Below are 22777 nucleotides of genomic sequence, written 5' to 3' on the forward strand. Positions count from 1 at the left end.
AACACATAATTGAGTTGTCCTGTTAATTGGACATGCATATCTCTGGGCAGTCTTATAGCTTATTGTTTGTACATTAAAGGCTAATGACAAATGTTTCATTTCAATTAAGCAATTGTGGCTATGAAAGACGCCAACTGCAGTACGCTTACAGATTAATAAAGCATGTGTAACACGACGAGTCTTTGACGCCAATTCATACCTATCAGTCTTTTTGTAAGCAGGCACCTGTCAGCGGGAAACCGCTTCTTTCCTGATGCAATTTATACAATTTAACATTACATAATGTTAACGGATTTGGCATTAGCTGATACTTGAGGATATGAAACAAATGATTTAGACATTGACGGATTGCATATGGCTAAATTTCAGCCGAAAATGCTCAAGGTGATACAATTAAAATCAAGGTCCAGCATGTGAAGGATATTGTTTAACCGTGGATTGCTATTTCATATCATTTGCAAGTGAATTGCTGTCTATTCACAATAACACACTGCTGTCCATTGGCATCATTATAGAAAGACACAACTCTAACCTTATATCTTGCACGAACACAACCCACTTTGCTTGCGCCAATCTAAAATGAATTCCTGTAGAATGCAAAAGATGATTTCTACAATGAAAATAGAACATCCATGTCGTACCACATTTTTTTCAGTGATCGAAGTTTTTTTTTTGTCTCGCATTCACACAGAGTATATACAGCGAAGCATCGTTAGCCAACAGCTATTGTATTGCAGTTGCTCTGTTTTGGCACTTAAACATACCATAACAGTAAACATCGATCTTCTGCATTTATATGCTAAAATATGGATTTTCTATTGTTCAACATCAATCTTTAGAATTTAGGGAGCCGCTAGTTGAGTGTGATGGATGAATAAGGAACATCAAAAAAAAAAAGACATGCTCTCTCTCTTTCTTTCTTCTCTTTCAAACTATATCTTCTCTGAAAAAGAAACAGCGTCTTTTTCTTCCGTAGCCAAGAGGAACCAAAACCCCCACACATCAATTACTCCTATGGCTGAAAAGTCTTCAATTCATACACCAGGTAGTGCAGAGCCTGTAACTATCAAAAAGGTAAACCCACACTTCAAACACGCAAACCGGGACAATTGACTCTAACGCGTTCTGCGCACAAAAGATTGGAGCAAAATACATTGCTTATTCTCATACACTATTTGCATACAGTAAGTTTTGTCTTGTCAGATAACCTTGCTGGAATTCTCATGTGTGGGATGCTGTGTCTATAGGTGCCTTTTTCACAGCGCTAGGTGTTGCATGCTACACTCATTATCACAAGATTGTGCAGAATGAATATTTCGGTTATCCTGATGTAAGTGAATACAAGATAATAGGATAATGGGGGATTGTGTCTGATACATGCGTGCTGCATAGGAATGGTTTCCTAGTGTGAGTGCTACCACAGGCGATAGATACCCTGCTCGTGCAATCTTCCAAATTTTAATTGCCTTAACATCTGGCCCAAGATTTGCGCTCGTCTTCTTGTGGTACTTTTACATTACTCATTCAGCAAAGACGGTATCAAAAGGATTTGGATTGGGATTGTTGGCAGTGGGCATTATTCGTACAGTTTCGTGTGGTGGCTGGGTCTACATTACTTCCACAGATGATCACCTCACACACGATATCGCCATGGTCATTTACTTGTTGTGCACGTTGCCATGGCAACTGGGCGTGCTCTACTCTAGCTCCAACGACAACCAAGTGGCCGTGAGATGGAGAAAGTTCTTGACGTCAGCTTTCTTTACGACATTACCACCCATGATCTACTTCTTTATTCAACACAAGGTTCAACGAATTCCAGGAGGTACGTGTGCACACATCTAATTGTGAAGAGATGAGAGATGCTCAATGCCGACATGCAGCTTATACGACCTACGCCTTCTTTGAATGGTCCTTGATTCTATACGATGTCGCTTATGATGCAGTAACCGCTATTGAATTCCAAAACTTTGAATTGTCCATTGTTGATAAAACCGGCAATTCTCCAATTGCAGAATCGTAAGTTTTCACCTTGTTTTGTCGTGACTTATTCGGGAGACTAATACACTTTAAAACAGTTCCGTGCCATTCGCCTCAAAGTAAAGTATTTCTTCTGCCGCATTATATTTTTGTTAACATGTCGAGTACTGACCGAATCAAACCGCCCACTAGTCCTGAAGGAAGTATTTCGCCCTCGACATTGCGCACATTGACAGCCTTCACAGGGTTCGCCGCAGAGACGTATTTGGGTAAGCGCTTTCAGCGTCATTTATTTGATAAAATACATATGCTTACTGTTTCACAGCTTTTGTCTTTTGGTCAATGCTCACATCTCTCACCTTGTTGATTTGGTAAGCCAATTCTTGAAAAAAAAAAATAGTGGATCACTGATGCAAAATCTAGGTATTTTCCTCTATGGTATATGGGCATTTCTGGCTTTGAAGCCTTCTTGTTTATTACACTGATGCCCATATTCCTTGGTATTGCACCCTTGAGACGCTTGGTTGCTAAATACCGTGGATTCTTTCACTTTCTATCATTGATCGGTATCGCTTCTTACCTCAAAGCGGACCCCGTGTGGCGTTTATCCATGACCGCTATTGGTCTTGGCTTGAGTTTGACTACTTGGTGTGCTCATTGGATTGAATCAAACAAACATACCGGTGACTTGGAACGCTCTGCTCTCATTTGGGGCCTTGGTTTAGTCATGCATTGTGTTGTCAAATTGGCTTGGTTCACTGAAAACCCCATCTGGCCCATTATGAATAAGAACAATGGTGGTTGGAACGATGCTGGCATTGTGCTAGGCATTATTGCTTGCGCTGAGGTGTTGCTTCGTGATAGTGCTGTCCGTCAATCTACCGAGAATGGAAAGGACTTGAGCTCCTTGTCTGGCACCAATGCTACTAGACAGTTTGGTAGTTCTTTCATGGCTGCCTCTGGTTTTGGCTCCCTCTTGTTTGCTCTTCATTCCATGTTTACCGATTCCTCTACCATCATGCGCTGGACTGTGGACGGTTATCCTAATTATGGTCCTGAACCTGTGCCTTGGGGCGTTGCTACTATTGCTGCCTTGGCCTTTGGTCTCTTACTTGCTCCTTATCGTCGCTTGACCACTAGCTTTGTTTGGTATGTGGTGGGTTGTGGTGCCTGTGCTGTGTTCTACTGCTACTCTGCTTGGACAGCTTATTACGGCGGCCTTATTCTGGGAACATACTTTGTCTCCATCACACCTGCTCTCATTCGCGGCATCTCTACTCAGTCTCCCTTCAAGACTTTGTTTGGCTCTTTCATGATCTATAATGTTTTGTGTTTGGCTCATGTCTGGGTAGTTGCCTATGAATTTGTGCCTGGAGGCGTGTATGCTCGTGAGCGTACCGATGCCATCTTGGTCGTCTTGATGGGCTTGACTGGTTTAGGTGTTTTGAATGCCAATAGACAAGCTTGTCTAGATGTTCAAAAGAAGTTGGCCCAATTCCACGTATTGAAACATACTCGTGCCATGACTCGTATGTTTGTTGCTGGTTTCATTGCTATTTCTGCTGTTGTAGCCTCCAGTCGTGTCGCCAATGCAAAGACACCTGTTCCTTATACTACCTCCGAGAAATCCTTCACTGCTGCTATCTGGACTATTCACTTTGCTCTTGATAACGACATGTGGGCTAGCGAGAACCGTATGCGCGATGCTATCCGCGATTTGGAATTAGATGTTGTTGGTAAGATCTGCATATTCTTGTTGATGGAAAATGAGCACTCATATGTCTTTACCTTATAGGCTTGCTTGAATCTGACACTATGAGAATCATCATGGGTAACCGTGATTGGGCTCAATCCATCGCTGAAGAGCTGGGTTACTATGTTGACTTTGGTCCTGCCAGTATGAAGCATACCTGGGGTTGTTTGATGCTCTCCAAATTCCCTATTCTTAAATCAGAACATCACCTGCTACCCTCTCCCGTAGGTGAACTTGCCTGCGCTATTCATGCAACGCTCGATGTCTATGGTCAACCTGTTGATTTCATCGTTAGTCATAACGGTCAAGATGAAAACTACAATGACAGAATTCAACAAACCACTGAATTAGCTCGTATCATGCGCACAAGCCCTAATCCATTTGTCTTCTTGGGTTATGTTGTGACAAAACCTCAACAAGAAATTTACCATCTCTTATTTGACGGTGGTGATATGAATGATATCGACCCTACCGATTGGGATCGCTGGTGTGAATATGTTGGTTTCCGTGGCCTTCGTCGCGTTGGCTATGCTCGTATCAGTCATGGCGGTATCACAGATACAGAAATTCAATCAGGTAAATTCCAGTTGGTGCAAAATCCCAAGGACTATTGGAAGGCTTCATATGATCGCATCCCTGAATCCCAAGTGCCTCCTGCTTTAAGATATCCTTCAATGTTCTATGGTGCTGGCGTTCGTGGACATCGTTATCATGTTTTCAACGAGCCCCGTTACTTTGAAAACTAAAAAAGAAAAAGCAGAACATTGTTTTCTAGTACTTTACAATTAAATAAATTTATATAATTATCCAGTTTGAATTGTTAATGTATACACCATGTAGTTTTTTGATTGAATTTAAGGAGATGTTACAGGCATGAAAGCTGTTTTTCGTTATCAAGTTAAGTGCCATCATGTTTGAATCACTGTGATTATCAATGGCGGATGTCACACAACTGGCAGCACACAAAGAGACTTGAACCACCAAGAAACTGAAGAAATATACTGTTAGGCGCATTAAACTGGGCTTTGTACTATATATAATAATGCAAGAATACCTGTTGTAGATCATTGGAGTAATAAATCCTCACTGCCTCTGCTATAAGTATAATACATGGCTGTTTAGGTGAGTTGTGTCAGCTGCATTATACAAAGCTTAAACTAATCAGTAGTCTAGATTGGCGTATATTACTGCCTTTCATAGCATGAAAGATAGATCAAACACTGAATATTTGTATCAAAATACCTGTTTCTGATTCCATTTTTCTTTCTTTCCTCTCCTCATTCACACATGATATAATAAAGAAAACCAAACATGAGTCATTTCAAAGATACTGTTTACAGCAAAGCCCCCTTCAGTGTTCGCGTTGTAGAATTTGACTGCCTCAATTGTGGTAGACGTTGGAGTTGTGCAAATGGAAGCCTAGAAGACTATCAAAAATGCAATAATTTTTACGCTGAATGCTACCCTGTGGGTTCTAGAATACGGGAACCCACCAGGTTTGGCAATGAGAACAGACAAACACTTCAAGGACATAACAAAGATATATGTGGCAAGTGCGCAAGGTTAGGAAGATCGTGTATGATGCTGAGCAACGAAAGCGACAACGACACTGACGATGTGGATACGTACATGAAGATTATACCCCAAGCACGTCAATTGAATTCAAGAGGCTATCATCAAGATGAAGATCGACCTGTTACTGGAAACTATTCGCCCAAGCAATCGCCTGAATTGACTACGCTGGCGCTTCGCTACCTTCCAGAGCCTTATGCACCAAACTATTCAAACAGGATTAGGCTAGCTACAACTTCAAATGACATTACATCCCTAGGAATGACTGTAGCAGAAACGTTGAAAAATGTGATTCATAGTGCTCAAGAGAAAGCAGCAAATGAACCATGGGATGGCACTTTTATTTACGAGGATTGTAATGAAGAAGAGGACGAGGACAAGAACCAACGAGATACTAATACATTAAACGAGATATGGGATTATGAAGCCTCTGTCTTTAATCAAGATGAATGCGATGACTATGATGAATTGCATTACAACAGCGTGCTCAATCGCCTTGATGATGAACTGGACTTCAGCAGTGATAATGACGAAGAGGAGGAATCTAACGAGAATAAAATAGTTGCTTTTGATGACAGCAACGACATTGAGCCCTATTTCTACCAAGATGATCAAAACTACTCCTTAAGCCGAGATGAAGAAGCTTGTTTTGATGATATAGATAATTTGTCGTCTGATGATGATTTGTACAAGAAGCAAATAAGAAACCGATTACTTCGCAGAGGAAGAAGGCATGTCTTACAAGGTCGAAAGAACTCTTTGAAATTAATTGTTGGTTGAGTCCATTGAGGAATAGCATGAACAAGAGTAAACTTCGGCGTATATACATATAACCATATTCAAACCTAAACTTAGTAATAATAAACAATGAATGAAGCAGTATTTAAAACAGCGGCACCTCATTGAACGAGTGGCAGCTTTTCTTATAAGCCAATAATGTAACAAATAACGTAAACCACTTGATAGTTTCTGGTTAACCTTTATATGCAAACACTCTAGCAAATCAATATTTAGATGCTAATTCGTTGCACGCATGAACACACTGGAGCATTTTTTGAATGACATGATAAATACAACCATGATTCATGCGTCAATCTGAAACGTGCGCATAAAACTCTCATACCACTGATCTGATGCTAGGATAGTGTTTCGCTTTGTCCTTCTTTTACTTTCTCTTGGCTGATATATTTAAAGGTTCTGATTTCTCAATTCCCCAGACATCATGGCAAAAAAGACCTATTACTATGCCGTGGCTTCAGGAAAAACGCCTGGAGTATACAAAACTTGGAAAGAGGTACAAATACAAGTCAAACGATACCCCAATGCGATTTTCAAGAAATTTACAGTACGTTCAGATGCAGAGGATTTTGTACGTAAAAAGCAGCCTGCATCATTATCTCTTTCTCTCAAAGAGGTCGAAGCATCGCAAACAAGAACAAGAATGTCAGATCCGCCCAAGGTTGCCACAAGTAAAAGAAAGCTGGATCGTGATGATGATGATGATGATGAAAAGCATCTAAAAAAAAGCAAAAATTGAATAAAACAAACGAAGCATGTACCCAATGCTGATATCATAGATGCCAATTTGTATTGTTTTTGTTTTCAAGTGGTCTAACAATTGCATACCTATCATGCAAGTTAGTGTCATGAGCATTTCTTCTGTCTCCAGCATAACCTGATGCGCGAGAAAATAAAGTCGTAAAATGATATATTTGCATTTTAACCATTAAAAATCAACATCAAACGGATGCCTCTGAAGAAGCGCGTTTTAAACATACCACTAGTACACATCACGTTCAAACTGTCCACCCATTGCGGGAAAATGCTCTGTAACAACCCATAGCTTTGGGTTTGACTCTTTTACAATGCTCTGCATCTGTAACTGTTACAACAATGCATATATATGGGCATACAGCATACATGCAATTTCTTTTACTGCCTGAAAATATGCCAAACAAAGCGAAATTTATGTGCACTTGGACCGTGTCTTTTTGTTTTAGAAGCCGTTTTAGGCTGTCAGAATAACACCAAACGACTGCTCTCAACTAGTGCTAACTTTCTGACACCTTTGCTCAACTTTTTGGGGACCAAAAAACATGGACAAAATTCGACCAAAAACCATGAGGTACCCCTCATGGTTTTCATCGAAAATCAAACGATCGCGTTTTTCACCTTGATAACGAAGAATTTTACTATGGTATATATTGAACCAAAATGTTTCTATCGATCCCAAGCAATCCCTGAAACTGTATTTGCGATACTTTTATATATAAAAATTGGATATTTTCGGCAAAAACATCATTTCGTATTTTTATGAATTGCTCAATAAGCGTGTTCAAAACAGCTATTTTAGTTAACACCACTGGATGCGCAATGACAAGTACATTAGAAACGCATTAGGAAGCATAGGGTGATTACCACACTTTAGATAGTCGAATCTAGCAAATAAATAATCGTAGAGTCGAATTTGATCAAATTTGGCCAACCTAGAACAGGAGGTTGTCTGAGTTTTAACTATTTTTGGCTGCTGTGGTAGAAGCAATGCCATGCTCACCTTGACGGTAAATGATACTTCTGAAAGCTCAAAAGATGGGGATTGCGAATCAAAAAAGTACTGTAGCTTATCCCAAATAACTTAATCTGCTTCTTCTAGTAAGTTTAATGCAATTAAGCGTCTGTAAAGCCTAGTTACATTAATCGCAAGCTTCACAGCAAGTATCCCGCACTTGTAGCATGCATTCTCTCGGGTATCTGCTCATAAATCAGTGAATGAAGTTCGAATTTAATGAAAAAGCAGCCAATTTATTACTTGGATTGCGTTAGACACACAACTATTTTTCAAAGTTTGCTATGCAACATAACAAACTATACCAGTTGATTAAAAAATTAAACCTTTCGGGTAAACGCATAAATGCCCTCCTTGCCGTTAAACCGTATTACAAAGTGGAGGTTACTTTGGATGACACAACTTTAAAAAAAAAAAAAAAAAGTTTACTATCCCTCTCTTACTTGCGCGGGTAGTATGTTGTACGAATGGAATTTGCTCATTACACAGCGCATTCCAAAGAATAGGAGATGGTGTAACAACTTCGTTCAATATCATTGAAAGAATGAACTCGAACACGGTGAATTATTTGAGATGTGATTTGAAGCACAGCGTTTTTGTAAACATCTGGTAGCGCAATGGCGCCATTAAGCTCATATATAAGCTCAACTATACTGACATTTCACTTCTCTTCCCTCTTCCCAATAACTTGCGTTTTACATATAGCCAACAATCCGTCGTTTTGTCTTTGGTAATAACCGAGTCGTAACATTTTCTTTCAATTACTCTAATAACAATAAATAGCTGGTTTTTATTTTCAATCAAGTAAATCACAGAAGCCTTAAAAACTGGTCCCATAAATCAGATGGCGCTTGTGAGATGCTACCTGAAAATAAAATACCATTATTAGTTCATACAATTAACTTGATAGCATGTAATCCTTAAGCATTCCTACCACATTAGCTCGCTTAATACAGTTTAAAAAGCGATAAATCATGTTTTTATAAATAGTTTGTATTTAACATTGCAGGGGATCTTAACTTCAGGATTTGAGATAATTTTGTGATACATGTCGAATGGTACGATGAACAGGCACAGTTCCTTTATTGCACCCTCACCACAACCAAAGAAACTTTTAGGATTGGTGAATCAGAAAAGAGTCTTACGGGGCTTATACTGCGGCAAATCTTCATTATCACTGCATCACACTAAAGCGTATGGAATTAAGCTCTCATTGATTATATGTACAACGACACACAATATGACATTGTCACTCTTAACAAATTTTGAAAATTTGGTATCGACGCACGTTTGTTGGCTTCTACGCAAGGATACAACTTGGTTGCAATATGAGAATAAATTGTTGTGATTATAAAATGAAACCAAAGTCAATGTGGAACGCGTAAATTTCGAAAAAAAATCATCACTATCATTGTGTTTATTTGACCGTTCTTCTTCTTCCGTTTCTTTAGCTTTTAAGACTAGGAGCTAGCTTCTTGTTTCAAGCAAGTGTTTTGAATAATCAACATGCATTCAAACCACTGCTTGGCGTGAGGCATTAATTATTATTTGATATAGTTGGTTTCTTGAGAAGATTATTTGAATGATAGAAGTTTACTAAATTCCATAAAGCAAGAAAAGCTATTCTACGACGAACTCAATCGCTTCGCTTTTCAATATTAGAATGATCGATTACATCCAACATCTTGAAATTAAATAGTATAATAGCTTGTTGATCAAGCTCAAGCTAGCGTAGCGCGACTCTCTCCCATGATGGCAGAAAGATCTGACTTCACGTTTCCCTTAAATTGATGAATAAACCCTAGAACCGACACGTTCAAGCCCAAATGTTAAACATGATCTTACGAGAAATAGATGGGATAACTACATTAGAACAGGTTTTTTTTTCCTCTTTTTTTTTTCCAAAGATTTTCCCATCGACCATGGCTAGTGTTTGTTTTCGTTCAAGATGATGGTGTAATGTGTACTTAAATGTACATAACGACGTACAGGAGCTGCTGTGGAAAACGCGTAATATCTTTGTAACTGCATACAAATAACTCTCTCGAATGTATCATGTCGTTACTACGGATAGATTGGTTCTAGATCCCAGAAAATTCAGACAAGCATACTCGATGTGTTGTGTGTTGTCTTTGTCATAACGTATTCAAAATTGCTGCTCCTCAGTTTAATACCTAGCTGTTGAGCGCGCTCTATTGTTAGCAAAACACACCAGAGAAATACTTACTCGTAGAGTCTCAATAACGTATAAAAACTTCTTGGATGAGATATGTTCTGGATCAAATATAGCTGTGCTGGATAGTCCTCACCGGCCGTGTATATATTCAATTCGTACACTGAGAATAGGGCTGTGAATGTTCACTCTTCAGTCATTTCAAAATATTTAGCTCTTCTAAATAAACGTAAGAGTATAAAGGTGTTTCGTTTTAGTGGTCAGTAAGTATAAGCATGTGCAAAGTCAACCAAAATAACATCAACACATACTTATAAACTACAAACTGAATCATTCTCATCTTCTCTGCCGAGCTCGTCTACTGAAAGTAGTTCTCAGTTTTCTTCAAAAGCGCATGTAATCTCCATTGAATTTATGACTTGAAGAGCTACTTTGATTACCTGAAGATGAAAGCAATCGTTTTTGATTCATCAACTTTAGATGACAAAAACATTCATATATATCCTGCTAATAATGATTGTGTGTTTTCGACTACAGATTCATGTCTTGAATATGATGATTGTTTTTTCACCGAACGATGGTAGTTAGAGAAAAGAGGAGCGATATACTATGGATTGTGTTATCCATAGATATAGCCGTACAATCGGCCCTTCAACTAACTCCCAAATGCTGTTGGTGTACTCTCTTGCAATACTGTATATCATAGGTTTCTATGTGGAAGCACATGAGTCCATTTGATACAAATTTAGTGTTTTTTTTTCTCTCTTGTAAGCTTCAATATTAACCTTAAGAGACGACTAGGATATTGCCATATACCTATAACAAAATTCTCTATATACCTATATAGGGGCATGCTCATTGCATGTCTTTGTTTGGGAACTGCTGCTGATACTCTCCTTTTAATTGTATCTCAAACGTGTGGGAGTTTTTGATAGAAAAAAATGTTTCTAATAAAAATTTGATATCTTCTGTACATGTTCTATTTTATTCCCTTGAAGGCGAGAACCGCTTTGTCATTGACATTGCTCGCCATCCCATGTTGTGTTCGCAAGCCTCCGATAATCCGTACAACCTGATAATGATTGCTAATTTGCCAGAATCTCGACGTTCGTTTTAGGTTTGATTTGTACATGTGTGTTTATTTAGCTTACTAGACGATGATTGCAAGGAAGGGAGCATTAGGGTTAAATACATTGTATACAGAATAAGCATATACTTGATTAGCCAATGTCTTTTGATAGCATTGAACCTGATCTAGAAGGAGCGCAATAAGGTGCCTTTGTATAGCTGAAAACAGACGACAATTAAGTACATAGCTCATTGAGCTTCATATTATTTGATGAAAAAAAAATGAACAAAAACAATCGACCTAATATTAAGGAGTAATGCATTCTCTCTTAGAAAGCTTATTTGTTATATGTAAACATAGCATTGATTGTTTTGATTTATGACATGCATAGCGGATTCCTTCTGTTTATATCACTGCCGCATTACGAAAGGTACCCGGATTGCCCACAAGACAGATGCAAGAGACTTTAGTCTACGTGACTCAAACACTATGCTTCCCATGGTATTGATGCCCTTGACGACAATGCTAGTTAAATCTTTTACATTTTATAAACTTATTTTAGAGCCAAAGCAATATCATTACCCCAATCTGACCTTTCTCTGATCGTTTCCTCTCATTGAAACCAGCCTGGTTAAATACTGATCTGCTCTTGATTTTCTGATAGGTGATTTTTTTAAAACACTACTTGATCGGCAAACAAGAGACAAGGATCAGCGCTCTTCGGTTCCCTTAAATTGCAAATGTAAGTCTATATAAATAAACCAAGAAAGAGAAACGGCCAAAGCACGCTACTGAACCCATGCTATATCCTTAACATTATACCATGGTTTCATGGGATTTAAGAAAAACGAAATGTAATACAACATAAATCTCTAACCCATGCACATGAAGCAAACATGTTTCCCTTATTCTGTCGACATCAACTATGCAAAACAAGTTGGTTCATCTGCAGATGATTGAATATGATAATGAGTTAAGGATGATTTTATATCTTGAATTGTAAATGCTTATTCATTACATTGCACATGAAACGAGGTGCTTGGAAACAAGGCCATCAACCTGAAACAGATGAAATGGCTTTGCAACGACTTACCTTATACCCTTTATATTCACCGCCCTCAATCACATGCATGGGGAGTAAAATACATTAAATGCCATGTAACAGCGCCAGTTAGTTCCACTGGAAAACGCTTTCAATTAATGCCCTTATATGGGTGTACATACGTGTCATGCATTCACCATCATTAGCATTACTTAGATGCCACGGCTTATTTCTGATTGGCCATAATATACTCACCTTATTTTCTTTAACTTTGAATAACATGTTTCAGTCATGTCAACGTGAGCCGAGGCAAAATGGTACTCACCCCTCCCTTGGCCATATTCTATAAGAATACCGAGTTCTGGGACCCAATCATATCAATACAATAATGGGACCCTCGCGCTTTGTTACACAACTAGGCTGCATGCCCAAAAGCTTGAATACAAATATAGTAATTTGAAGTGCATCAAGTAAAGTTATATGTATCTTTGTAATGAAAAGTTGACCTAAACATCAACTACACTAAATAGAAATCAATCTATACATTTCAAGATTTTTTGTTTATACCTTTTTTTTTTATTCGTTGAAAGGCAGGTATTGGTCATGTTAGTATCGTAAAAATATGTCAAAATAGATCATCCTTCAATCCAATGTGAGTGAGTGCATCTCTCAATGGCAATATTTATATCTTCAAAGCATCAATTGTGATAGAGCGGCACCAAGACAACTTTGTAAAACTTACTGTGTTTACGTGCTAGCCTCTTATTCACACATTTTGTACTTTCAATAAATTTGTTACCAATGGGCTGGTTTAAGTAATGTGCACAAATCAAATAACAAACAAGGCTTGAGAAAATAAAAACAAAAATAAAATTTCATCCCCATAACTAGCATTACCAGTTTGCGCCGAATCATTAAAGGTTGAAAGCAATTTTAATCATATATCAACAAGAAAGTCATATCGTATCGAATTTGAGCATGGTTCAATTATCGTGTCAATAAAATAGTGCTGGGGCATATACTGATGAAGGGCGACGGTGGCATATGTAGGTGCAAGATGGATAAATGTATATTTTTGTATTAAATTTGTCAAGGGTTATTGTGTTGGTTGTTGATGCGGTGGTTTGTCTCTACTTTGAGCGAGCTGTAGCTCTAGTTCCAGCCTTTTTATTGACAGGGCATCACGATTTAATTCTATTTCTGCTAGTCGAATAGCGTATTCCATTTTGCTTCGTTCATAGTCTGCTTTTAGTGCTTCATGTTCCGCTTGTTTTGCTTTATAGGACGCTTCTTTAGCAGCATATCTTGCAATTTTGACGCTAGATGTCGTTGAATTACTATTGCTGACACTGCTTCCTTGACTTAACTTTCTCTTCTTGATGCTGTCAAGTGGATCATCTTCCACAGGTGGTAGATCTACCGCTGGAACGCGCGGAAGAGACCTTGAGTAAATCCGAGTTAATTACATTTCCCGATTATTGAATTCAAAAGCAATGTTATATATTTACCATGCTCCTCGCATGAGATGTAGAGGGGTAGACAGAGTTCTTAAGCGATTCTCGTTCAGATGCGGTAATACTGTTGAGCTTGAGCTTGCATTGTAGGCGGCAGTAGAAGGGGATGAAGATGAAGAAGGGGAATCACAATCAGGACGAGGTAATACTGAACTTTTACTATTGGCATTTTGGTGTTGTGGTTGTGGTAATGGTGGTAGTGATGAAAATCCATGATGCAAAGGTCTACTGTTGGGCGAATAAGGAATAGTTGAAGAAGAAGGTGTGGGAATAGATGTATTATTAGACGCAATCGGCGAGGTAGAAATAGGAGGGACGCATCCGTCCGTTCTCTGGTTACCGAATAGTTGTTTACATTGCTTGTGGAATTTGCTAACTTCTTTTATTTTTTCTAGCAAGAATATGTTAAAGAAGTGCGACTTTGTGCTGTGTGAAGCTAATATACATTACCATTAATCAATGCTTCATCGTTTGTACATGCATTCAACTGTAATCTCAGTTGTTCAGCCTCTCGAAATCCCTTTTCAAGAGACATCAGTTTGGATCTAACTGAGATCGCCATGTACTCATCACCATCAAATAACGTTTTCGCTACTTCACGACATGCCTGTGCCTTGTTTTTAGCCAATTTACCGTCGTTTTCTGGCAAGGTAAGCCAATTCAATATCTTTCTGACTTCATCATCGGACCAATATTTGTAGTTGCGAGGCTTCTTGGATAGATGAACATGTTCCTGAGAGGCTTCGTTTGAGTGAGAAGATGAGGGAACTGTTTCTGGGATAGTCCTGACGTCGCGCATAGGTGAACCAGCGACTGGCATGTATAAAGTAAAAGATAATTTATAAAAGAAACAGAAGAGAAAGGGGAAGACTGATGTAGATGTACAAGATGGAAAAGTGTAGAATGTAGAGGGAAGCAATTGTGCTTAAAATTTCCACAAATAAAAAGTAGTGCAATTGAGCTATAAATTGAGAGAGAAGGGAGAGCAAAGAGGGAAGAAAAAGAGAGCCAGAACAAAAGAGAACCTGAAATGCTTATTATGTATTGTTTTTTTTTTTTTTTTCTTTTATTTGTCAAACGTTATAATTTTGGTTTTAAATAACCGATTTTTTCAATTTTTTCAATTTACGATCAATGAAACCTAAATTACTGTTAAACCCCACGTTAGCTATAAAGAAGCTCAATTACAAGAATGCATCGACATTTTGTGTTTGCATATAAGATCTGGAAGGCGAGATCAAGAACATCAACGTCGGGAATTCAAACACAATGCAGCAGCAAAAAAAAGTAAAAATTGCGCATTATTGAGCTAGCGATAGCTAGATGCTGTTAGTAGTACGGCAAACTTTATCATATAACAAATATTGAATGATTAAAACATTTAGGATCTAATGCTTATCATGTAATACAAAGTTAACAAAACAGATTTTGAAAGCGGAGGTTCAACCGCCTGAGCCGCCCTGATTCAGCATTTCTTTCTCCTTTCCGTGCCTTTTAGACTAAACCTGCTAGATTTTCAAGGAGCTAGACTACGCTTCTTTAGTATTACAGTTTGAAATCAGATGCGATATGTAATTTTTAGAGAGCATAGGCCAATTGATCTGTGATGGAGCACGATTTTGTTACAAAATTTTAGTCTGCACTTGAAGATTTACAATCGTTTTGGAAGGTTTCACAGCGGACTTGGTCATTTAGTAATAGGATGGTTTCATTGCTACTCACAGTTTTGTGGTGCTGTGGTATATTAGCTTTTTTAGACACTAAAAAAAAAAAAAATGGCCGGGTTTCCCTCTATGTTAGATATCGGGGTCTATATGTTATGCAAAAAAAAAAAAAAAAAAAAAAAAAAAGACCCTTTGACCACACAGGGAGTTTTCATCTCTGTTTTGTATCTTGACCAACATGGATTTCTCATATTGCCTAACAAAAGATGTTAAATTGCCAGTATCCATAAGGATGTAAGATACTCAATGTCAGATATACCTAAGCAACGTTATGGTAATAAATTACATAGTGCTACATTAGAAGGAAAACGCGATTCATTCCAGCAACAAGAGTAAATGATACTCCTTTACCGCTTCCAACTAGACTAATGAAATTCGTAATAGCAATTTGCCTGATTTATATATAACAGTTCAACTATTTGGTGATAATAAACCGCTCACTGTGCCTGTAAAAACTAGTTACAAAGCCTTTCGAAATCACTGGAGGTAAATATCGATATCATAGATGAACTTGCAGTCAGAAAAACTAAATCAACTCAATAGCTGGAATGAATGGCTTACATTACCTATCAAATACTGCGATCTGCCTTCTTCTGCACAATTTGCAATTACAGTATGGGAGACGATTGGTCCTCGCAAAGTGAAACCAGTTGGAGGCACTACGCTTAGATTATTTGGAAAACAATTGTATGTCGCAGAAAAAAGGTTGATAAAATGAAACTAATGATTGCATTAATGCCATGATAGCACACTTCGAAAAGGAAAGCAAAAGCTGCATATATGGAGAGGTTGCGAAGCCGATGGAAACCACGATACATCTACTCCCAGTAAATTGCCAAACCATGAGGATAACGACATGAACAAATTGGAAAAAGTAGGTATCGATTTGCATGAATGCTACATTGCGTTAAAATATCCATGAAACGCAGCTGATGAAGAAATTCGATTGTGGAGATATCCGTCCTGAAGAATGGCTAGATGTGATGGCATTTCGACAGATCGAGAACATTCACAAGGTATTATCATATTGCACATGGTGAGCTCCATCTAATTAACTCTGGTCTATGGTTCTGTGTGAACAGAACATATCCAACATATCCACTGAATTGGCTTTGTATGTTGACTTGCCTAAATTTGATTTCCCTGTAGTATACGGAGAAATGGAGTACAACTTGCCAGGTCCATTTACAGTAATACAAAACAGTGCAGCTCACAATATCAACGACAGTGATCCACTGATGGCTGCCATGAGTCAGCAGATCTATTCTGACCAACATAACAATAGCAATGATTTAGACCGGCAAACCTTGATGCATTACTCCATCGTGCTTGATCCTGATTTTCAGCGAGAAAACCCTGTGGAAGCTAAGCATCGACGACTAGTGCGTAGCCATCGTAATGGCCCTCTTGACCGTGACCTCAAACCCAATCCCAAGATCCGAGATGAACTGAATGTAGGTTTAAACTGACGAGCGATAGAATAATGGAATAGTCTTCTCAACCCGGCTTATCTTGTTTAAATAGAGTATCATGGGTTACCCACCAACACAAAAGCTCACCCCTGAGGAGAAAGATTTAGTTTGGAAATTCAGATTCTACCTCACGAGAGAGAAGAAGGTAGAGTATAATGATCTTTTTACTTTGGTCGCAACACATTCTGAAATGACAAACTTCAATCTATAGGCTCTAACCAAGTTCTTAAAATGCGTGGTGTGGACAGATCATACTGAGGTCAGACAGGCTGTTGATTTGCTGCCTCTTTGGGTTGACATTGACGTTGATGACGCTTTGGAGCTCTTGGGAAAAGAGTTTGAAAATAGAGCTGTACGTGCCTATGCCGTCAACCAGCTTCGAAAGGCAGACGATGAGGTATATACAGTGCAAGTCGGGTTAAAGTACCTTGAAATTTAATATCCATGATCGATTCTAGGATTTGTTCTTGTATCTGTTGCAGCTGGTACAAGCTTTGAAATTTGAATGCACATCCGACAAGACTCTTGATCCAAATGGCTCCTCATTAGCCCAATTCTTGATTGATCGTGCCACGAACGACCCCATTTTAGGCACGTTCTTTTACTGGTATGTCATTGTAGAATGCGAGGATTTGGTGTGTGGAAAGCTTTATGCCAAAGTTGCTTTTCACTACATTGAAGCATTGATTCGAGTAAGTAGCACGTTTATATTGGCATCACTGGGCTGCACATCAACCAAATATTGTTAGAGCCCTGAAGGCTACAAGAGAAGAATTGATATGCGAGAGCAGGGAAAATTGATGTCTAAGCTTACAAACCTGGCACGCGATGTCCGCAATATGAAGGAACCTCGACTCAAGAAGGTACGCACATATCCACTTGAGAGCTATACGTATACTTATCAAAAACACTCGGTAGATCGACCACATGCGAGCAAAAATTGCAGATCCCAAGGGAACGCTTCACAAATTCAAAGCAATTACATTGCCATTGGAGCCTGACAAGCAGATATTGGGTGTCGTAGCATGTAAGTACAGCATTTATGGAGAAGTGGCCATACTCATACCGTCTTTATAGCCAAATCAAGCATGTTTAACAGCAACCTCCAACCGTTAAGAATTACATTTCAGTGCGAAGATGGTTCAGAATACCCAATTATATTTAAAGCAGGCGATGATTTGAGACAGGATCAGCTAGTGATTCAAATCATCTCATTAATGAACAGATTGCTATTGAAAGAGAACCTTGACCTGAAATTGACACCCTACAAGGTTTTAGCAACTGCGGCCGACACAGGCATGATGCAGTTTGTCCCATCCATGTCACTGGCTGCTGTGCTCAACGAACATCAAAACAACATCCTCAATTTTTTCAAAGCGCATCATCCTAGCACGGAGCCCGGCAATGTCTATGGTATCGATCCAAAGGTCATGGAAACCTATATTCGCAGCTGTGCTGGGTACTGCGTTATTACTTATCTATTAGGTGTAGGTGATCGCCATTTGGATAATCTACTACTCTCCACTGATGGCCATCTGTTCCATGTTGACTTTGGCTTCATTCTCGGCCGTGATCCAAAGCCATTCCCTCCACCTATGAAATTGTGTAAAGAGATGATTGAAGCCATGGGAGGCGCCAACTCACCACACTATCTGAGCTTCCAGCAGTACTGTTATACAGCATTTACAACACTGCGCAGAAACGCAAATCTCATATTGAATTTGTTCTCGCTGATGGTAGATGCCAATATACCAGATATTAAAATTGAGCCAGACAAGGCAGTGATGAAGGTAGAGTTACACACAAGCTACACATTTTAAACACTAAACCATCTGCCACAGGTACAAGAAAAATTCAGACTTGATTTAACAGAGGAGGCAGCCATCAGTTACTTTCGTGGTTTGATATCTGAGAGTGTCAATGCTTTATTCCCTCAAATCATGGAGACAGTTCATAAGTGGGCTCAATATTGGAGAAGATAGATTTTCACATGCTGTTATGAATATTCAGGGCCAATCTGATGTTTTTAGTCATCTCTATTATTGATTTTATTTTCCCGTTCTTTAGTAAGATTTTTCCCCACACTCAGAGGTGCATCGAATATGAATAAATGGAGCTTTTCATCGTTTCTTTTTTCTTTATTCCTTTTCCTCAACTCTCGACACTACAACTTGTATCAACAACATGGTCTTCAAAACTAAACTCACTGAAATGCTTGGCATCAAGCACCCCATCGTCCAAGGTGGCATGCAATATGTTGGTGTTGCTGAATTAGCTTCTGCTGTCTCAAACGCTGGTGGTCTTGGTTTGATCACTGCATTGACTCAACCTACACCTGAGGCTCTTCGCGCTGAAATCAAGCGTTGTCGCACAATGACTGATAAGCCTTTTGGCGTCAACTTAACCTTTTTACCTGCTATTGTCCCTCCTCCTTACGAAGAATACGCCCAAGTCATCATTGATGAAGGCATCAAGGTAGTCGAAACTGCTGGTAACAACCGTAAGTAACGTTTACATCCAACACGCAACGGTCCGGTAGTTTAATCAAGCCTTATAATAGCTGGTAAATACATCAAGATGTTCAAGGCTGCTAATATCACTGTTCTTCACAAATGTACATCCATTCGCCACGCTTTATCTGCACAACGTTTGGGCGTTGATATTATCTCTATGGATGGTTATGAATGTGCTGGTCACCCTGGTGAAGACGACATCACTGCATTGATTTTATTAGCCAAATCTGCAACCAAATTAAGCATTCCTTACATTGCTTCTGGTGGTTTCGGTGATGGTGCTGGTTTGGCCGCTGCTTTGGCTTTAGGTGCTGAAGGTATCAACATGGGTACCCGTTTCATGTGTACTGTTGAATCTCCTATCCACAACAACATCAAGGAGACTATTGTCAAGGCTGATGAACGTTCAACTGCTCTCGTTTTCCGTCCTTTCCGCAACACATCTCGTATTTTCAAAAACTCAATTGCAGTTGAAGTGAACAAGCGTGAACAGAACCCCAATATCAAGTTTGAGGATGTGCGTGAACTTGTTTCTGGTGCACGTGGTAAGCAAGTATACACGACTGGTGACAGTGGTAAGTTGGCTGTATTGCAGAATTACAGGTTTTGCATGATTTTTAATTTGCATCCCATTTAGAATTTGGTGTGTGGACTGCTGGTCAAGTCGTTGGTATCATTGAGGACATTCCTACTTGTGAGGTTTTGATTTCCCGTATTGTCCGTGATGCTGAGGCCATCGTCACTGAACGTTTAGCCAAGATGTATGTTCCTAACAGCAAGTTATAGGGAGTCTATACAAGAAAGGGGATAAGGCCGTAATGGTCTTAAACTTAGAAATTATATCATGAATTGTGCTGTTCATTTAATCGCATTGTTGTTCAATAAAAATTTGCATAAATAGTTATATACAATGTATGGCATATAGGACAAATAAGGTAACGACAATTGCAGCAGGCTTTATGTGATGCTATGCTAGTTTGCCTTGCGGTCTCTTTATTCAGGCATATCAAGTAGATTTTGAACAATCAATTAATAGGATTGTAACAGAGTTAGGAGGGGGGTATTCATTCGCTGATGTTGCTCTTGAGATGGCGATATGAAGCTGGCCATGCGTAAATACAGGACTTGGGTAAGATCTACAGCGACTTTTTCCAGGTATTGTCATTGCAAAAGACACGTTTATAGGGGAAAAACTCCCAAGAAAAAAGGATCTGGGCTAAGCAATTGTCCTTTTAACTGCTTGATCCTCGTTTGATCAGCATCGCAATCATCATTGTCACCATCAGAAAGGCATTCGCTGCCGTCGTCAAAAATTATTGAAACTCAGTAATCTTTTTCTGCTCAAGATTGGCCAAATCTTGTCTTTTGCGACTTCTTTAATCTGTTTTTTGTAGAAACTATTTTGTCAATCTATTTTACTTTGTCATCCCTTTTCGCATGTCAGACACTAGTCAAGTACATCAACGTTCCTCGCAAGCTGACACTGCGGCTCCACTGTTGTGGACTCATGTGGTTAACTCACGCCGCAAAGGGAACAACAGACAACAACAATCCATCGTCTCTTTCAATCCCACTATCGTCAAACGACCTGTAACGGAAGCAGAGGCCTCGCAACAGGCCATCAATGGGGATACTTCGCCACCTCCTCAGGCGGTTATCCGTCCATTCCTCAAAGGCGTGGAACAGGATTCCGTCTTCATCGATCTGACACCTATCAAGGATCGCAATCTCTTGAACAAGGCTCTTCTTCAATTCAACGAAGCCTCTAATGCTGAAGACATGTATGAAGAATTTCTTGGATACCGGAAACAACCTCGACACTACCTCAACCATGCCTTCTTGGAAACCATGTGGCTGCCCAACAGCGAAGGTCGTAAGACTCTCATTGAAGAAGGTATCACTCTAGAGGATGGCACCTTTGTGAAAGGGTTTGCCTCGTACCATGCTGATGCTACGATTGTGAAACTGACCCTGGAGAATCTTCCTTTCTTGCCGGCCCTTCAGTTGAAGGAGGAAATGGCTGCCCGACTTTCTGCGTTCGGGGATGTCTTGGATCACGGCATCTCGAGAACTGATGGGATCTATCAAGGAGAAGGTTATGCTACACTTAATCTAACGGTTCCTTCCAGCCCTGGTTATGAATGTCAAGAGTTACATCCCGTTGGGAAATCTTGCCCTGGTCATCGCCATTTGGAGAAACTCAGTCGTGTCATTGTCTGGGATTTGACAGCTTCGGATCAAAGAAAAGTTTTACTCCAATGGGATCAAATGCCGGCTTTCTGTCGTAATTGTCAGAGCTCTGAACACTGTCGGGCTGATTGTCCTGACTACAAGAAGTGGGTCCGCTGCCATCATTGCAATGAAACTGGACATGTGGTGAAGAACTGCAGTCGCAATGACAGCCCAAACAAGGTCCGTGCGGTGGAAAACACTCCTGCCAAACCCCGAAAGGGCTCTCAGGTGGCCAAAGAGGGTAAAAAGGGTACTCAGGGTGGCTCCAAAGTAACTCCTGGTGGTGCTCCAGTTGGAAACAAAGGTAATGCCCAAGGAAAAGGCCAGGATGTTGCATCTGGTGGTTCCCAAGGTGATTCCGATAATCGAACTACTGCTACCCAGCAAGGTAGCACTCAAGGTGACGCTGATAGTCAAACAGGTGCTAGAAAGCAGGTAGTTGATAGAGATGTTCAAATGGATGATCTTCCAAAACTCCAAGTTAAAGAAGTCGATGGGAAAGGGGCTTCCAATGATATTATCATGTACGACTCTTCTACCCATTCTGCTAATGAACGAGAGGAGCGCCCTGAACGCCCTGCGAAGAAGATCGGTAAATTTAATGGCGCGGATGATGTTAGTTCTGCCAAACAACAAGCTGCATCTAATGAAGTAGAGACTGGACATCAACTCGGCTTGACAGGCCCTCCTTCACCTCCCCAACATTAATATGATTAATCAGCAAAATACAGCGAAAATAGCCACCCTCAATTGCCGTGGCCTAAAAAAAACAGATAACACCAAAAAAAGACAACAATTTATTAGATATCTTCGAACATTAGGATATGACATCTTAGTGCTTCAAGAAACACATGCAACAGACAACACATTTATAGACATACTCAACACTCAATTTACTTGCAAGTCGAGTCTTTGGACTCAACATTGCGGCATCATTTCCCTCAACACTCATTACTCACTCAAACACATCTCAGAAGGCATTGATGGGGGTCGATTTATCTTGGCTTCCCTTCATCTTACTCGAGACCTGGAAAATTCACCCAATTCACCACCAATAGCAACAATACTTAATATTTACGGTCGTGCGTCCGCTCACACCGACCGATCAGCGTTCTATTCAGAACTCATTGGCACACAAATTGTCAAAGAAACTATTACTACTACAAC

General features: G+C 39.6%; 6 protein-coding genes across 6 annotated transcripts; 5 read left to right on the plus strand and 1 right to left on the minus strand.

Moving 5' to 3' along the window:
* Window positions 1–1014: 1014 nt before the first annotated feature.
* On the plus strand, window positions 1015–4479 carry TIM10_1 (protein transporter tim10; the record flags this gene model as incomplete). The annotated part of the gene is made up of 10 exons (XM_064824740.1): window positions 1015–1074; window positions 1139–1184; window positions 1248–1330; window positions 1393–1825; window positions 1884–2019; window positions 2079–2099; window positions 2173–2249; window positions 2306–2351; window positions 2404–3716; window positions 3776–4479. 10 exons carry the CDS (start codon window positions 1015–1017, stop codon window positions 4477–4479), a joined length of 2919 nt encoding a protein of 972 aa, XP_064680117.1.
* A 565-nt stretch (window positions 4480–5044) lies between these two features.
* Window positions 5045–6085, plus strand: ATC70_005453 (uncharacterized protein; the record flags this gene model as incomplete). The annotated part of the gene is made up of 1 exon (XM_064824741.1): window positions 5045–6085. One exon carries the CDS (start codon window positions 5045–5047, stop codon window positions 6083–6085), a length of 1041 nt encoding a protein of 346 aa, XP_064680118.1.
* A 7166-nt stretch (window positions 6086–13251) lies between these two features.
* Window positions 13252–14489, minus strand: ATC70_005454 (uncharacterized protein; the record flags this gene model as incomplete). The annotated part of the gene is made up of 3 exons (XM_064824742.1): window positions 13252–13597; window positions 13664–14060; window positions 14120–14489. 3 exons carry the CDS (start codon window positions 14487–14489, stop codon window positions 13252–13254), a joined length of 1113 nt encoding a protein of 370 aa, XP_064680119.1.
* Window positions 14490–15571: 1082 nt separating this feature from the next.
* On the plus strand, window positions 15572–18847 carry ATC70_005455 (uncharacterized protein; the record flags this gene model as incomplete). Its single annotated transcript, XM_064824743.1, has 14 exons — window positions 15572–15627; window positions 15684–15725; window positions 15778–15879; window positions 15937–16080; window positions 16141–16267; window positions 16323–16409; window positions 16476–16847; window positions 16918–17010; window positions 17077–17262; window positions 17324–17557; window positions 17615–17728; window positions 17784–17892; window positions 17943–18655; window positions 18707–18847. The coding sequence occupies 14 exons, from the start codon at window positions 15572–15574 to the stop codon at window positions 18845–18847; spliced, it is 2520 nt and encodes an 839-aa protein (XP_064680120.1).
* A 202-nt stretch (window positions 18848–19049) lies between these two features.
* ATC70_005456 (uncharacterized protein) lies at window positions 19050–20164 on the plus strand (the record flags this gene model as incomplete). Its single annotated transcript, XM_064824744.1, has 3 exons — window positions 19050–19365; window positions 19426–19953; window positions 20016–20164. 3 exons carry the CDS (start codon window positions 19050–19052, stop codon window positions 20162–20164), a joined length of 993 nt encoding a protein of 330 aa, XP_064680121.1.
* A 651-nt stretch (window positions 20165–20815) lies between these two features.
* CYP10_1 (Peptidyl-prolyl cis-trans isomerase cyp10) lies at window positions 20816–22318 on the plus strand (the record flags this gene model as incomplete). Its single annotated transcript, XM_064824745.1, has 1 exon — window positions 20816–22318. The coding sequence occupies one exon, from the start codon at window positions 20816–20818 to the stop codon at window positions 22316–22318; it is 1503 nt and encodes a 500-aa protein (XP_064680122.1).
* Window positions 22319–22777: the final 459 nt, after the last annotated feature.

The sequence above is a fragment of the Mucor velutinosus genome (genome assembly GCF_035048745.1).
Source record: "Mucor velutinosus strain NIH1002 chromosome Unknown tig00001544, whole genome shotgun sequence".
Classification (NCBI taxonomy): domain Eukaryota; kingdom Fungi; phylum Mucoromycota; class Mucoromycetes; order Mucorales; family Mucoraceae; genus Mucor; species Mucor velutinosus.